A 15,687-nucleotide genomic window follows, 5' to 3' on the forward strand; every position below is an offset into this window, starting at 1 on the left:
CTTCTCAAGATTCTTGATTCAGATGAAATAAGACTTCCGAACTCGAAACATGCCTCAGTTCTTTTGTATTTTCTCCGATACGCTCGTTCGCGAGCAACCCTCAGACGAGGAGTACTTCGAAAGTGTCACTTTTCAATTTCCAATCAGCCTTCAAGCGTTGAAGATTTGTGCTTTTGGTGCTCCTGTTCCTGGAAATTCTGAGATTCGCTCGGCAACAGAGCCTCCAAACTTCAAGTTTGAAATTTTCGCTGTTGATACAAAAAATGAAGAAGCAGCGCTTCTCGTGCCGGTCGGCAACGGATCTTACCATTCCGCCAGCGATTCTACCGATTTCCACTTGAAGCCCATCATGACTAACCAAATCCTAATCCGGGGGAATTACACCTCTATATCTTTGGCAATCTACGGAAACTCATCGAAGTTCAAGCCGAAAGAAGAAGTAAAAGAAGAAAAGATGTCTTCCCATAGATCACGAGATGACCGGGATAGAGGTAGCTCAGATAACGACGACGATAGATACGACGAGTGGGCTTATGTGAAGCATGTGCGAGACTCCCACCAAGATAAGATTTATCCCATCACGCTGGATTCAGACTTGCCTCTTTCTGATTCCGATGAGGAACAAGAGCCTAGAATGGCCCTCCCACTAGCGGCCCCGACTCTGCCACAAGCAATCGCTGCACAGGGCAATCCTGGAGAAGTGAAATCGGAAGAGCTTGATCCTGAAGTCAAAGCTGAAATGGAGAGAGCACCACCGGTGAGCTCGAGACTATCGCCGACAGAACTTCCTCAAGGCAGGGTAGACAGACGTCTTTTGCAATTAGTTATTGAGCATAAAAACTAGATGAAACAGGTTATGATAGAAGATCTTCGAACATTTGTAGGAATTTTCCGATTAACGTAATCGGATAGCGAATTACAGACGTCTTCATACCGTAAAATCGATTGAGACAGCGTCTTTCTCCCTTTAAAAGCATCGCCCAAGACACTTCTTCCGATTCATCTACTGTCAGAAAAGAACGAGGATGTTTCCGCCGAAGAAATTCAAAAGTCAAACGAGCCCTCTCTCGCTCGATTGATCGCAATCATCAAGGAGCTAAAGCCTGATTCAGAGACGGTCCGGAAAGTCTCACTTCTTGAAGAATCATGCGAATCCGTGCCGACTTGGCTTTCCGCTGTAGATGACACTTCGGCTATCAAGTTTGTCAATGAAGTATCGAGCACGCTCCGAAGCCATTTTACAAACATGGAACTGCCACCGGCAGCTACCGTTCGACTATTGAAAGCTGGACTTCGACTGGTTACGCTTATTGCCGCCGTCAGTGAGCGCTTTGCGAAAAGACTCCTCTCTATCGGAGTTCTGCAACGATTAATTTACCTCTTGACTTTGAAGGACTTCGCATCGCCGATGCAGCTCATGACACTCAGTGCAATTGATCAGTTAATTTCATGGCCTTTTGGAATGCACGCCTTCCTGAAGTTTTCTTTATGTCAAGAGTTGAGAGGTTCCGGTTATGAGCACATCGTTCGTCTCATTCTTCGAAAGCCAACAGTCCGAGTATCGTACGCTTGTGGTCAGATTCTAACGAAAGTCGACGTCTATCGTTCTGCCTTTGAGCTCAAGAACTTGATGAAGGAACTCATGAAGACATCGCCCTTCGCCGACATGAACATCGATGAGGATACATCAGTGCCTAAACGAAGAGATGACGCCGAGAATGTGGATTCAGATACCGAAGACCAAGGTGAAAAAATGGAAGAGTCAGCTGCTGATCCAGAACTTTTCAACTGCGATATGGAACATATCATTCCATACGACTCAATTCTTGCGACGAAGGAAACATGTACGAGAATCGTCGAGCTTATTGAGGATATTGTCAAGATCATCAAAGATCCATCTGTTGTCACTCTTCTTGCAATAAAAGAGCTTCCCAATGGCAGTACCAAGACTCTTTCAAATAAGGGCAGAGTTTTCATCTCTCGGCTTCTTGATAGTGTTGGAATCGTGAAGATCTGTCTCGGGCTACTCCATTTTCCATATTTATCGCAACACATTCATGTTTACGCCGCCCTGGCAAGTCTTTTGAGAGAGCTCACAACGTCAAAAGAAGGCGTTCTCCTTTTCGCAGCTGATTTTAAATCGTCTAATCTTCTTGTCCAAGCTCTACTCGCATCTGGCACAAGTCCGGATTCAGATGCCCATCGGTGCTCGTTTATTGAGCCGGTGTATTTAGCGATGACACTTGCGACGAGTTTACAAACAGTCGGATTCTTGGACGAATTAGTTAATCCTGCCCCTGAAAAATGGTCTCAAAAATACTGGAGTCCTCTACAAGGAGTAATGGCTATATTTTCTGGCTCAGACTACCTTTCCGAGCAAGCGGCAAACATCTGCGCGGATCACTGCAAACTTATACTGAATGTGATGAAGACGAATGGCCCAGCAAGTATTCAAGCTGCTGAACTTTTACACAGCGCGCTTGAGAACTCCTCTAATGTCTCGTGGCTTGAACCGTACCTGACAGAATTAAACCTAATTATGGAAAGCGACAATCAGATATTGGACGTGTTCAACAAAGTCTTCACTGGTCAAGTGCAATTCACGACCAAAAACGCTCTTGTAAACATACGTCGACTAGCGGAAGCGTTGGAATTCGGGGTCTCAATTGAAATCATTCACGGGCCGTCAATGTCGTTTTACGTTCGAATGTTGGAATCATTACTTGACAGCGATCAATCTATCATGATCGGAATCAGCAACAACATCATCGATGTTTTGACGGCTACTCTCGAATCTATCTCCAAATGTATCACTTTCAATTGCATCGCGAATCAACCATTGCCTCTAAAGAGTCATATTCAAGCGAAACAAATTATCATGTCAGCCCTTCGATCTACGAAAAAAGTGTTGATGACAATTACAAACGCGGGCTTCAGCTATCCGGAAAAGAAGCTCTGCTCGAATGTGGTCGAAATATTCGCGAAATGCTGGACACTTATCAACTATGGAAGTGATTTAATAGAAGACCAGTGTGAGTTGACTTGCGATGTGCTCGAAGAGTTCTTAAAAAATCCGGAAAAAGCTACAGATCTGAACTCCTCCTCTTGGTACGTTCTTCTCAGCTCCGTGTCAGAAGTACTTATGCAGAATCCTGCCTATTCTATACCGGCGATGACTCTCTTCCAGCGAATTCTCCCATGCTCCCCTGAAGATCCATATTTGAAGATTTGGCGCGTGATAATGGAACAAGATTTTGTCCTTACGGAGAACATTCTTGAGTTCTTGTATGCGTTTGCGCACTCTGGCCATGTCGAAATTTCAGAACTCGCGACGAATGTTCTTCTTAGAGTTAGTTTGATAAAAAGTGAAATTATTAGGTAAAAACTATCCTCGACTGCGATTAATATGAATTCAGTGATCTCTCATCAAAAATAAGGCAGAAATTCGCCCCAATTAGTACTCATGAAAATGGAGAATCGAAACCAACAACGGAAAAGGCAAAGGATGATAAATTCAGCGAGCTTTGGAATTGGCGCAGATCAGCCAAGCTACTCGAAAATATTGTCCAGCCGAAGACGTATTCCGCTGAGGAGACAAATGCGCTCATCGACTCAAGGTAAATTTCCTCTATCTTAGGGAAAATTTTCCATGATTCTCACTTTATCTTTAGCGTAAATTTAAGTTTATATTTTACTTTTTACATAAGTTTTCTGACAAACCAGGATCATTGACGACGATTTAGATCCTTTAAAAATTGAAACTTTCCATAGCAAAGTATTTTCAGCCTCATGGCAATAACGAAAGCTGCCATCGATTGCCACAGTGAGCATGATAACTCGCCAACCTCCTCAATCGTTGGACTTTTCTTCACCCTTGCTGAAACTGGCCATTTGACAAATACTGAGTATATTTCCATACTAACGACTGGCTGCGACCTGATAGGTAAAAAGTTTACAATAGGTATGTCTGGTGTCCACGCTTCTCATTTCTCGGTGGCTTCTAAGCTTGGATAACCAGGCTTATTTTTCCGTTAATCGAGTCTCGGGTATTAATGGTTTTCTAGCGCAAAAGCGACCAATGTCAATGGGAATGATGTCGTGCTTGATGGAGTTGATTATCCTCGCAGGACGCCGAGGAAATCTTGAAGTCAAGAAACTGCTCCGGGAAAAAGTCCAACGCTCTCAATTGAAGCAGTTCTTGAGCTCGTATTTTGGACACATCGCCCGAGTGGGAAAACAAGTGCTCGACGCAGACATTTTCATTCTATATAATTTTATTCGGATGATTGTCTCGTCTCTTGAGAAAACCGACCTGACGCCAATTTTCCAGGGCCCGGACTCGCCATTCAAAGGTGACGAAATCCTTACTCAGGTTGACCTGGATTAAAAATTAATTTCTTCAGGATTCATGAAAAGCTGGGCGAAAATTTCGACAGAAATCGATGAATCCGAGCGCGCCAAGATTGAAGAGGTCGATCAGTTTTTCACGACGCTGACGAATCCATTCTTCTTTGAAATCGATTCTCCGCCTATCAAAGACGATTCGGACGAGTTTGAGAGCTATTCCAATACTGTCGACTTTACTGGCGATCTTATTTACAAGCCAATTTTGTCCGAAGATGTATCCGCTGAAGAGTGAGCCAAATTCTTTCGTTTGATAAATAACTATTTTTCCAAGATTTCTTCTTTCAAATATCGACTTGCTGGAAATTTCCCGGGAACTGACAAATATCAAACTAGAAGAAGAAATCGAGAAACTACTGATTGAGCCCGAGATTACATGTATCACCGAGGAGGACCAGAAACAAGAGACATTTTCAACACGAATTGGCCGTAGCATGACTCTCCAGCGTCGAAATGAACAAGAAAAGTAAGTGGCAGATCTACATGCTTATCTTATTCAATTTCCCAGACGACGAGCAAGAGCTGCTGCACGACCAGGACAGAGCATGAGAAGACCAGGAAGACCATCTGCGATGCATATTGACGATTTCAATAAAGAAGAAAGCGACAGTGATAATGGTAAGTTGATAAAACGAATTTTTCTAAAATCCAATAAAGATCGCGGTCGTCATTATTCTGGCGGCGGCGGTGGCGGAGAAGGATACCGTGGAGACGCCTACCGCAGTGACCGAGGTGATAGAGATAGGGACCGTTCTCTCTCTCCAAGGTAAGAAAGAGCCGAACGAGAATAGAATGAAGTCATATAAATAGATATCGCGACCCTCGTGACCGTGGCGATCACCAAGGAGGGTACCGTGGAGGCGACCGTGATCGCGACAGAACGAGAAGCCCACCTGGACGCCGTGGTCCACCCGATTACGACAGGCCAGATGGCGACAGCCGTGGACCGCCTAGAAGAGGTGGATACAGAGGGGGCTATCGAGGCCCGCCTCGTGATCGGGACAGTCATCACGCCTATTCCGGAGTCTACAGAGGATCACCAGGTGGACGAGGTCGAGGGCGCAGCTTCCGTGGCTCGAGTGACAGAGGCCGTGGCAGATTTTAGATCAATTTCCTTCATTGAATTTAGTTCATTCTTTACTACTTGTGATCTCTATGCTTAAACTGACCTAAATAACTTCTTTCTCAACTGATCTTTCCCCATGCTTAAAAACTGCTCTAAATCCAGACCACTGCTTATTAAAAATTACAAAAAAATTGAAGCAAATCTCCTTTAGAAATTCTAAATGGATTCAAGTGCTAATGATCCAGCAGCACAGGGATATTCCTACGAGGCTGATCGTCCTGAAAGGTGCACTATTTAATCTTTAAGCTCATTTTAGGGAATATTAAGCTACGACGATGGCGAGGAACTATCAACAGAAGATATTCATCGTCTCCTGGCTGCATTTATCATTTGTGTCATCGCTACTCTCGCTCATAAAGGTACCAAATACCCGAATTCTATCAACCACTACTTATTCTCCAGGCGACATCTTTTGGACATTGATGTTTTTCTTCTCAATCCTTCTCTGCGGAATCTGGTGGGCTTCTGACAAAACTGACAATCTGTACCAGTCTTTCACGAAGAAACCAACTTTGAGCCAGCGATATCAGTTTCACGACGAGTTCTAGCAGACTGTACTTCACTCTCTCATTATCCAAATATGCCTTCAGCCTCAGTTTTCTCGATTCACAATTGTACCTATCAAATTTTTACTTCTCATTCTTGCCTGTCGTCCTTCAATCTTGCCGTTTTTCTTACCTACGAATTCGTCTCTTTGGAATATATTGAGTTTTCTTATATATTTGAAACACTCATTTTAAACGATCATGAGTGTAATGTTACTCCTTCTTTTTCCGCAATTGAAAGCATTTTGTCAAATTGGAATGAATAGGATAACATTTGCGGTAAGCAGCCCAAAACAAGCTTTTTCTTTGGATTACTCCCTTGAAGCGCAATTGAGCCTCATTTGAGGTTTTCTTTTTCCCAGTTTCTTACGAGAAAAAAGTGCATATAAGGAACATAAGTGCCAAATATTAAGAAAGATAGTACTGTATTATCAAACATTATTGACAGTCTGGCCGACCATCAATTATTTTCGGGAAATTTCTTGCCGTTGAAAGCTCCAACGAAATCGCATCCCCACGAAAAGCATCCTTGATATTGTATATCCTCATCAGATGAGCCCGTCGAATAACTCAAATCATCGTATTGACTAACAAAATTTCACGAGATCATTTTTGTTAGCGAACATTCCAGAGCGCATGAGTATAAATATTAGTCACGTAATCACAGCAGCAGCACCACCACCACCACTGATATATAAACTGGGGAGAAAGGATGGGCCGTCTAAACATTGTGAGATAGAAAACAGTTCAATTACAGCTATATTTTAAACATGCCTTGCGTAGAAAAACAACATCAGAGAGCAGAGAAATCAAAATACAGATTCGTTATCCTCACATTGGTCTGGCTCATTTCGTTCGTCACATCATTTCAATATGTTGAATACGTCAATCTTCCAGAGTCAGTTCTTGAGTACTTCCAAATTTCACATACAGAGATTTCGTGGACGATAACGATAATGAACGCTGTTTTTCTTGCGCTGGTTTTTGCTGTTATTGCGCTGTTGGAGAAAATAAGCCTGAGAAATGGCATTATTCTCTGCACAAGTTTTATCTTTATTGGCTCGATCTTCAAGTGCCTAGGAATGTTTACTAGAATTGTTGCTTGATTTCTTTTAAATTTACTCAATTCTGAAAACAAAATCAAGTCTCTCGTCGATTCTTCTGGGCTCAAATCGTCGGTCAAGGATTTGTCGGTGTCGCAAATATACTTGTCACAATCATCCCACCAAGAGTAGCAGCAGTTTGGTTTGCTGAAGATGAGCTATCAAGATCCATTGCTGCTCTTCTCAGTGCTCAAGTGATCGGAAACGCGCTTGGGCTTCTCATTCCAAATTTAACCATTAAGGCAAGGCTTTGCTACATTCCCTTGCGGAAACGCCGAGCAAACCGCATTAGGGGAATAAGACTCGATCTATTTGAGCCGGATCTCTATCCTATGTGAATATTTTAAAGTATGAAAGTGACGAAAGCCTTCGACAAGTCACACATAACGTTAGAAGAGGAAGAAACACACGAGGAATTCTTGCACGAGCATGGAATCACAAGGATCTGTACGCAATTTGAAAGCAACATGCGCTTGTTCTTCGTCTCACACGCCGTTATCGCCCTCATTTTGCTTTTTCTTACAGTTATCTTCTTCAAGAACAAGTCGTCTTACAAGCAAGCGGATGAAGAAGTTGCCAAAGAAGAGGACAAGACAATATTCAACTGGAAGAGTTACACAACTTTATTTAGCAACAGAAACTTCGTTCTTGTCATTTTTGTTTACGGAATATCAGTTGGCGTCATTATCTCAACAGCAGCTCTCTTCCGTCCGATTTTAGAGGAAGTGCTGAACAGACTATCAGAGGGTGCTGAACTGACCAGTCTGATATCTCAACTCGGATTCACTCGCACTATCCCAGGCTTTTTCGGCGTTCTCGCTTTAGGAGCCTTTCTCGACTCTTATCCCTACTTCAAAGCTTCGCTCAGTACAGTAATATTTCTACTGTCAGCCTGCCTTTCTAGCGTTTTCCTTGCATCACTGTTCTCTCCCAATGTATTCATTGTCTATCTTACAGTAGGAATCTATGGCTTCTTTGCCATGATGGTCTTTCCTCTTGGGTTTCGATTTGGCGCTCACCTAAGTAAAGGAGTGCCAGAAACGACCATGGCTGGGGTTCTCTCAATTTCCAACCAGTTATTTGGCCTTATTTTTGTCCAAATCAAGACCTATATTATCGAGTACTTTTACAAGAGATCAAAACATGTAGAAACATCAAGAGGAGTTATGATAGCTTTAGTTTCCCTCAGCATTTTCGCATTTTTACTTTCTCTATTTATCAAAGAGAACAAAAAACAAGGTGACTTTCCTCAAGAAATCTCTCGGAGAAGTTCTGAGTCAACAAATATATCTGGACCAACTGTGTCTAGTGTCTGTGAAAGTGTTTAACCGTTTCTTGTTTGAAAAACATTTGTTAATAAAAAGAAACAATTTTATTTCTCCGTCATAGTTTTCACTCAGGAGTCAGCTCAATTTTTCTCAAATAAGGAGCATGAGAATAGCAGTCAGTGATGCGATCAAGGAAGAGGATAGAGTAAAGGCAGAGGAATACGTGATCAAATTTCGGTTGCATTTATCGCCTTGGCAGCAGCTTGTACACGCGAAAAAGTCAAGTTCTGGCACCTCACCTCCTTCGGATGCGGGATCGTAATGGCCAACGCAATACTGTAAGAGTAAGAAATAATTATTTTTAAATATTAACCCAGGTTAATCTCTAAGCTCTTAATCAACTTACTTCCTCGCATGTGCGGGTACACCCGCGTTTATACTTTTCCTCTCCGTCCGAGGAGATGAGAACTGTGGAACAGCTGAATCCTGGTGGGCAAGTCACGGTCGGACTAGCATCTGTCTGATTTCCGCCACAAGTGCCATCGTCTAGCTCACAGGAAAAGCACTCTTAATTCCGGTTTAGCCTCCTGAATAACTTGGGCATATTATATGCCGCATATATCATAATGAATCGACTGTATCGGAAATTTGATGGATAAGCGGCCTACTATCTATAGGCCGGCTTTTCTAAATTTACGACAAGTCAATGTCATAGTATGTATCTAGTCTTGAAATAATCATCACCGGCAAAAATAGCTCAAAACTCACGGAATCTTCAATATACGATATATAACTCACCAAATTGGGGCTCCGGCTCTCCTTCCGGTTCTGGAGCTTGATCCTCCCCGACATCATCCTGCGCAAAGGCACTGGCGAAAAATATAAACACCGGAATTTGTAAAATCTTCATGCCGGTCCGCAAATTTCTTATATGAAGATTTATACTCGCGCAAAGAGCTTTTGTACTAGCTCAAGTTGTTTTCGGCAAATACTTGAGCGCGTCCAGTTGTGTCCAGAGTGGCCACACTTTCGCGTGACCAAAAACGGAATTCATCACCCTCAAGAGTGTCCGGAATGTCATCAGACAATGGAGCATCTTTTGTCCTAAGTATTGTGTAAGTACGAATTCGAAACAGTAGATTCGCAATAAATTTATCCGTATGGAGATTCTCTTCCTTGATTGCAATAATGAATCCACCTGTTTTTACAGTCATATAATCTTATATATATTTAATATTTAGATATGATATCCTAGTAGAGTTTTTCTAGCATATTCGAAATAAAATTTGTCAAGCTGAAACACTCAAATATTCAAAAATATTGACGAAGAAGTTGTTTAGTTTTCACATCGTTTTTTGCAGTCTACCATTCGCAGAATAGAATAAAGACGAAGTTCAATTCCCGTCTGACCTAAATGATGAAGGGGAGTGTGAACTTAATATTCTTTGTTTTTACAAAAGCGCAAAATTTATCGCCAGAGAATTGCGGGCATTCTGCCTCTTGCTTTTCGACTACTTCAGGTTTTTAGTGCTGACTTTGTGATAAACTTAAAAATTGTCATAGAATGCGATCTGAAAGATGACGGAAATTCTTGTGTCACGAGTTTATGGAAGTCAGTCACATATGAGGGGAAGCCAGCTGTGAATCTGACGATATACTCGAGCTCAATGTCTGAAAAGGAGGGGAACTGGGCGGGCTTAGGAAAGTTCGCCATGACATTTGTCTGTCACTCATATGATTCAAATTTCATCATCTTTATGATTCTTGAACATGTGTGCCTCAGCCTTTCAGATAAAGTCAGGCTGAACTTGGCAAGGCTTCAGTGAAGCAGACGATATGGCCATTGCAGATTTATTCATTTGCAAAAGGATTGGAAATGATACAAAGCTTTTTCAGGACTGGAATCATAGAGGAGTACCAGATAAAATCAAGAATACGAGCTCGTTCGTAAGATTACAAAGCTTCATATTCTCTTGAGTTCTTCAAAAGCATATTCATATCAAAATGGCCGACCTGTCGAATATATTAACTACTCGGGCATCTTTCCAGAAACCGTTGAAACTTCACTTCTCGATCCAAAGAATTCAACTGTCGGCTTTTGGTGCTCATTTACCATGTCGTCAAATCATACCAAAAGCTCCAGTACTAATAGCAGCACAGTTTTCATTTACGATAAAAACTCGATATATCATTTGATCGAAGCCTATGGGCAATTGACGTCTTGGGTACGTAGACTAGCATGATTCACATGAAATTCTCTCTCATACATAAACAAGGATCTAACTTTTCATGACGGAACTGCAGCTGCTGGAGACGAAGTTCACGGCTTTTACGTAGACGAGATTCATAAAGAATACAAAATTCCATCAGAAACGAAGAACACCAAACTGTTCAAGTCACATGGAAGCCTCATGATCATCGCGTGGGGTTTTTTCATTCCTGGTAAGTTAGCCTAGAAAATATCCGGGTAAATGAGGACGAACTTTAGTCGGAGCTCTGCTAGCTGCTGCACGGGTCTTATTCCAAAAAGGAGGACTCTGGTTCCATCTTCATCGTGCATTCATGATCATTGGAGTTTTGTTAAATATTGCTGGATTTACTGTAATTTTCATCGAAAAAGGTGGCTTCGTCTCGCCGAGCTATACTTTAGGTAACCTCAATTAACAGAAAAAAAACTTACAAACAAGGATACGTTCATGGAATATTCGGCTGCATGATCATGTTTTACTCTGGAATCAATGTTCTTCTTGGGCTTTTTCGACCAGATCTTGAGTCGCCCAGGAGAAAAAAATGGCGACGAACTCATTTCATCTATGCTGGACTTGCTATTCTTCTTTCTAATGTATTTCAATTGATACTTTTAAGACATCAAATCTCTGTTTCCTAGACGAACATAACTACAGGGCTTTACATGGTATCCCTGAAGTCCTCTGCCATTGCTTTTGGAGTGCTCAGCGGAGTAGCTATGCTTTTTATTCCCCTGTTTCATTTTTGGCTTTCTTCTGACGATTTACCAATGCCGATTCACCACCTTGTTCTGTCGGGCGTACTCGCCATTCTGCTCGCGAATACCGTCGCTGCAGCAACAACGTTCCTTTTGAACACTTGAAAACACGCTCCACAACTCGATTTCTGAGAGAACATAACATAAAAGCCTTCCGTTGCACGTCGATATTGATATTATTTGCACAAGATGGAGTGCTGAGTTTATCAAGTTGATACTTGTGGCACAATCAAAAGTCGACTTAGACGCTAATCGTTAAAATCCACCTGCAGTACATGTCAAAATTGTATTTCTAAGCATCAAGAGAGTAAGCAAAAAAAGACTGGCATTTGATCTCATTTTTGGGCCGGTAATGCTTGTTGGATTAGGGAAGTTTGTACCAAGATCAATTAGTGTTTCAGTTGTTCTTTGATAAGAATTAGGTTTCGAAATATGCACTACTTGTAATCAGGGTTGCAAATTTTGCTTTATTTATGCTGAGCTGAGCTGGCCTTTTTAAGAGGTCATTGAGCGGATCTGAGCTGTGCAGACCTTTTTTAAAGCTAGTTGAGCTGAGCTGAGCGGACCCTAATGAGAGCTGAGCTGAGCTGATTGACCTGAGCTGAGCTATTTTTAACTGTGTTTTAGTAGTTAAACTGTATTAAAATCATTGAGCTGAGCTGAGCTGAGGAAAGTGATAGTTGTCTGAGCTGAGCTTAGCAGAACAGGTCATGTTCGAAAATAATTGAGCTGAGCTGAGCTGAGTGAAAAATGTCTGAGCTGAGCTGAGCAGATCATATCATTTTCAAAAATCACTGAGCAGAGCCGAGCTGAGCAACTGCAACTGCAAATTTGCAACTCTGCTTGCAATTTTTATTGATCAGATGCGTATCAGGCCGATCATTTTGCAACAAATCTGATGCTTTGAAAATTTCACACCTTCGCAGGAGACTATCATATGCTTAATTACTGCTTTTTCCCATGATTATCGCCAGCAATTTATGAATTTACACGAGCATTGTTGTAGGTACACTTTAGCTGCCAAATCACCCCTCGAGCCAAATCAAACCCGCCCCCGGGACATGGAGTGGCCTTTTGCTCGATCAAAGTCGCCTATTGACGCAAAATGGCCCCTAAATCGTAGAATTTGTGATCAAACCGCGGCCATGTGTCAGCGAGTAACGGATCTTCCGGCAACTTGGAAGTGCTTTCTCAATATTTAGAAGATTAAGCTTTCCCATTAGGACATGCTCTTTGAACCAAACAAACAATTTTGACTTGTTAGATGCTTTTCAGTTTGCCCAAGAGTCACGAACTAGCCATGAAGCTGGAGCCACCTGCACAGGTACTTTCAAGTGACAAGGAAATCTGCCACAACTTGTACCATTATGTTCACAGGCCTCTTCACTACTTCACCTGTAATCGCAACTTCAAAAATCGTCAAACCAAAATTTCCATGGAGTGCATTTACGCTCGATTATTGCGCGAGCACGTGATCATTAACGCCGATCGGAACTGATTCTCCTTAGGAAGTTCTCTCGATGATTGATAATTTATCGACTGGAAGGTAAATGTCACTTGATGGTTGACACGATAATATTTTTTCGCTAAAATTATTCAAACATGTGAGTTTTACGCATACGTGGGAACGACCTTTGCGGTTGTAAATTACACAGTGCTGCGTAAACCACAGAGGAAATAGCCCAAACGATAACGACTTTGATTCATGAAAGAACAAATCGACTTCTATCGAAGCGGAAAGCACTTTGCTGAGGTGAAAGTATCGTTTCCGAGTCCCATTCGCTCGCACTTGCCTTGATAGAAAAAAATTGGCGCAAGCTAATGAATTTTTTTTATGATTTGTCAACGAATAATTATTGGCTATAATTTATTGCGTTCGTTTTTATTGCAGGCTTAACGTTTTCGGAACAGAAATTCCATCATCAGAGCCGGTTGCTTGAAAACTTGACGATCTTTTTTACAAGGGAGAAACTGACCTTTTCTTGTTGAAGAGTGAACTGATCAAAATTGCGAATAATAATTTGATCCCTAACCATATTCTAGAGAAAATTCTTTAACCCAAACTGTTTTTATAATCTCAGAGGCTCCAATTGCCTTCAAAACTTGCCTCTGAGTGGTATCACAAAATGAAGATTTTTCGATGGTTGATCTGTTTGTTTAACTGCGGATCTTTAAGCACGATTTCAAGACCCTCAACTTGTTTTCTCTTGTCATAAGGAAGATTTTTATGTAATATCGAAAAATGTGAGCTAAGATAGTCAAATCGAGATTGAGGATTATTTTGCTGATATTTCTCAATGAACCCTGTCTTAAAATCATCACACTCTTTTGTATGAGAAAATATAGCTGTATCTTTTGATGGTTGTCCATGATCTCGGATTCTCATGCTCAGGGATTCCGACTCTCCAATATACTCTTCGCCGCACCGACATTTAAACGAATACACCACATTAATGGCCTTTTCGAATTCCGTCTTCGGCAGTAGACTGGAGATAATCGTGTTACGCATCGTTACAGTAGACAATGCCGTGTGCAAATTAAATTCTGGTAAAAATACGGATATCAACCTGCGCAACTCGCTGGTTATTCGGGACACCCTCTGACTCGTGAAAGGAATACAGAGTGTAAAATTTCTCTCTGGATTTTCAGACTTTTCCAGTTTCCAGTCTTTTTTATCCGTTTTACCCTCTTTAACTACTCTTACTGCATCACGTATAATTTCTAGGGGAAATTCTTGAGAGAGATATTTCTGTTCTATCTCTTTTAACTCCTCGTCAAGAGTTTTCTGACAAGAATGCTTGTAGAATGACCTTTTGATTTCTGATATAAGAATTCCCTTTTTCAAAGAGACCGGAGCAGTATCTTTTACGAAATTCATCGGAACTGTGTGTTTACGATTGTTGCGTATTTGAAGGATATTTGATTCTGAAGGATAAATTATAAAATCAAGGAATTTTATACCACTTGGACAAGATCTTTCGACTGTAATTTTCAGACTTTCATGAAGACTTTGAAAAATATTATTGACTTCGTCGAAACAACCACGTTTGAAGAATACGATGGTATCATCGAGATAGCGCCGATAACCGAAAATGATTTTTTCATTAATCAATTTTTTGATTTTGTCTTTTCGAGTACATGTAGATAAAAATTTGCCAATTTAGGGCTAATACTGTCACCCATACTTAGACCCGAAATTTGCTTATAATACTTGTCAAAACAACGGAAAGAGGTCAAACGAGTGAGCACAGAAACTAAGACAGGCCTAAGAACAGTTTTTGGAATTGGTTTCAATAATTTTTTTCCTCATTTCTAAATCTTGGCAAAATTTTTGACGGTGAATTTTCCTCATAAATAAATTTGATTAATAACTCAATTAAATGCGAAGTATTTACTGAAGGGTACATTTTTTCAATATCAAAACTTGCATAATCAATTTGTGAGTAATCAAAATTTTTGTCTTTAAACCAGTCGCTAAATTGTTTTGATCCTTGAAGAGTAAAATCGCACTTCAAGTTATCAAGTAATTTTCCAAGAAAATTTTTCTGAAAATTTTCGCTTACTGTATTTTTGCCGAAATAATAGGCCTCATATTTAATTCTTGCTCAAACGATGGTTTGTGATATTTGGCTAAACCATAAGCTACTTTTATATTAGAAATAGGTTTATTCAAATTATAAAATTTCTTGTCGACATATTTTTCGAGTGATCTTAAGTTTTTCCGCATTTCTATAGTATCTTCCTCAACCGGATCTAGTGGCACCTCAATAAATTTATTTGTATCCTTAAATTCTGCTAAAAGAGCATTTTCGTATCTGTCTCTTTCTAGAATAACGATTACAGAATCTTTGTCACCAAGAACAAAAACAATATCTGAATTATCCCTTAAAAATTGTCGTATTACTTTATTACTGTCATCTCCCCCAAAACAACAAGTGAGTTTTTCATGCATAACAGTAAGTTTTCCCTTAAGATGAAATTTAGATATCGGTGAAAGAGACTGAAATTTGTCATACCGTTGAAGATGTCCAAGTAAACTGTCAAATTGTTGTAATAAATTTAATTCATGAGGCCTTCCCCCTACAGGGGCCTTGTAACCTCTTTCTAGAATTTTCTGAATATTATTTGGAATTTGTTTACTGGATAAATTTTTTACTAAAAATTTTATTGGTTTATTAAATTGTTGTTTGGCTTTGAGTTTCCCAAATTTAATTTGTCTCTTGTTATCTCGATCTTC

The 15,687-nt window shown here is 40.7% G+C and overlaps 3 protein-coding genes and 1 long non-coding RNA gene across 4 annotated transcripts; 3 read left to right on the plus strand and 1 right to left on the minus strand.

Moving 5' to 3' along the window:
• Positions 1–22: 22 nt before the first annotated feature.
• Positions 23–5,634, plus strand: LOC145702198 (uncharacterized). Its single transcript, XM_081779409.1, has 10 exons — positions 23–794; positions 975–3,378; positions 3,417–3,617; positions 3,786–3,943; positions 4,065–4,352; positions 4,404–4,635; positions 4,679–4,870; positions 4,913–5,022; positions 5,062–5,170; positions 5,215–5,634. Exons 1-10 carry the CDS (start codon positions 50–52, stop codon positions 5,507–5,509), a joined length of 4,734 nt encoding a protein of 1,577 aa, XP_081635535.1. The 5' UTR covers positions 23–49; the 3' UTR covers positions 5,510–5,634.
• Positions 5,635–5,679: 45 nt separating this feature from the next.
• Positions 5,680–6,247, plus strand: LOC145704484 (protein disulfide isomerase CRELD1-like). Its single transcript, XM_081781936.1, has 3 exons — positions 5,680–5,755; positions 5,798–5,889; positions 5,933–6,247. Exons 1-3 carry the CDS (start codon positions 5,691–5,693, stop codon positions 6,076–6,078), a joined length of 303 nt encoding a protein of 100 aa, XP_081638062.1. The 5' UTR covers positions 5,680–5,690; the 3' UTR covers positions 6,079–6,247.
• A 2,289-nt stretch (positions 6,248–8,536) lies between these two features.
• On the minus strand, positions 8,537–9,361 carry LOC145703208 (uncharacterized). The gene is made up of 3 exons (XR_014134354.1): positions 9,245–9,361; positions 8,853–9,013; positions 8,537–8,782 (listed from the first exon to the last, which is right to left on the minus strand). It is a non-coding gene; the product is annotated as an uncharacterized LOC145703208 (long non-coding RNA).
• A 905-nt stretch (positions 9,362–10,266) lies between these two features.
• On the plus strand, positions 10,267–11,762 carry LOC145703670 (ferric reductase 1-like). The gene is made up of 5 exons (XM_081781055.1): positions 10,267–10,671; positions 10,723–10,888; positions 10,935–11,096; positions 11,134–11,288; positions 11,334–11,762. Exons 1-5 carry the CDS (start codon positions 10,561–10,563, stop codon positions 11,553–11,555), a joined length of 816 nt encoding a protein of 271 aa, XP_081637181.1. The 5' UTR covers positions 10,267–10,560; the 3' UTR covers positions 11,556–11,762.
• Positions 11,763–15,687: the final 3,925 nt, after the last annotated feature.

The sequence above is a fragment of the Oikopleura dioica genome, chromosome PAR, assembly GCF_907165135.1.
Source record: "Oikopleura dioica chromosome PAR, OKI2018_I68_1.0, whole genome shotgun sequence".
Classification (NCBI taxonomy): domain Eukaryota; kingdom Metazoa; phylum Chordata; class Appendicularia; order Copelata; family Oikopleuridae; genus Oikopleura; species Oikopleura dioica.

What these genes read in the sequence shown, in the direction of transcription:
- LOC145703670 (XM_081781055.1), top strand. Translation starts at nt 10,561, where the DNA reads ATGTCGTCAAATCATACCAAAAGCTCCAGTACTAATAGCAGCACAGTT. An exon ending in ATGGGCAATTGACGTCTTGG is followed by an intron (nt 10,672 to 10,722) that starts GTACGTAGACTA and finishes TACATAAACAAG; the next exon opens with GATCTAACTTTTCATGACGG. An exon ending in GTGGGGTTTTTTCATTCCTG is followed by an intron (nt 10,889 to 10,934) that starts GTAAGTTAGCCT and finishes GACGAACTTTAG; the next exon opens with TCGGAGCTCTGCTAGCTGCT.
- LOC145702198 (XM_081779409.1), top strand. Translation starts at nt 50, where the DNA reads ATGCCTCAGTTCTTTTGTATTTTCTCCGATACGCTCGTTCGCGAGCAA. An exon ending in AATGCGCTCATCGACTCAAG is followed by an intron (nt 3,618 to 3,785) that starts GTAAATTTCCTC and finishes AAGTATTTTCAG; the next exon opens with CCTCATGGCAATAACGAAAG. An exon ending in CGTCGAAATGAACAAGAAAA is followed by an intron (nt 4,871 to 4,912) that starts GTAAGTGGCAGA and finishes TCAATTTCCCAG; the next exon opens with ACGACGAGCAAGAGCTGCTG.
- LOC145704484 (XM_081781936.1), top strand. Translation starts at nt 5,691, where the DNA reads ATGGATTCAAGTGCTAATGATCCAGCAGCACAGGGATATTCCTACGAG. An exon ending in GAGGCTGATCGTCCTGAAAG is followed by an intron (nt 5,756 to 5,797) that starts GTGCACTATTTA and finishes GGGAATATTAAG; the next exon opens with CTACGACGATGGCGAGGAAC. An exon ending in CGCTACTCTCGCTCATAAAG is followed by an intron (nt 5,890 to 5,932) that starts GTACCAAATACC and finishes CTTATTCTCCAG; the next exon opens with GCGACATCTTTTGGACATTG.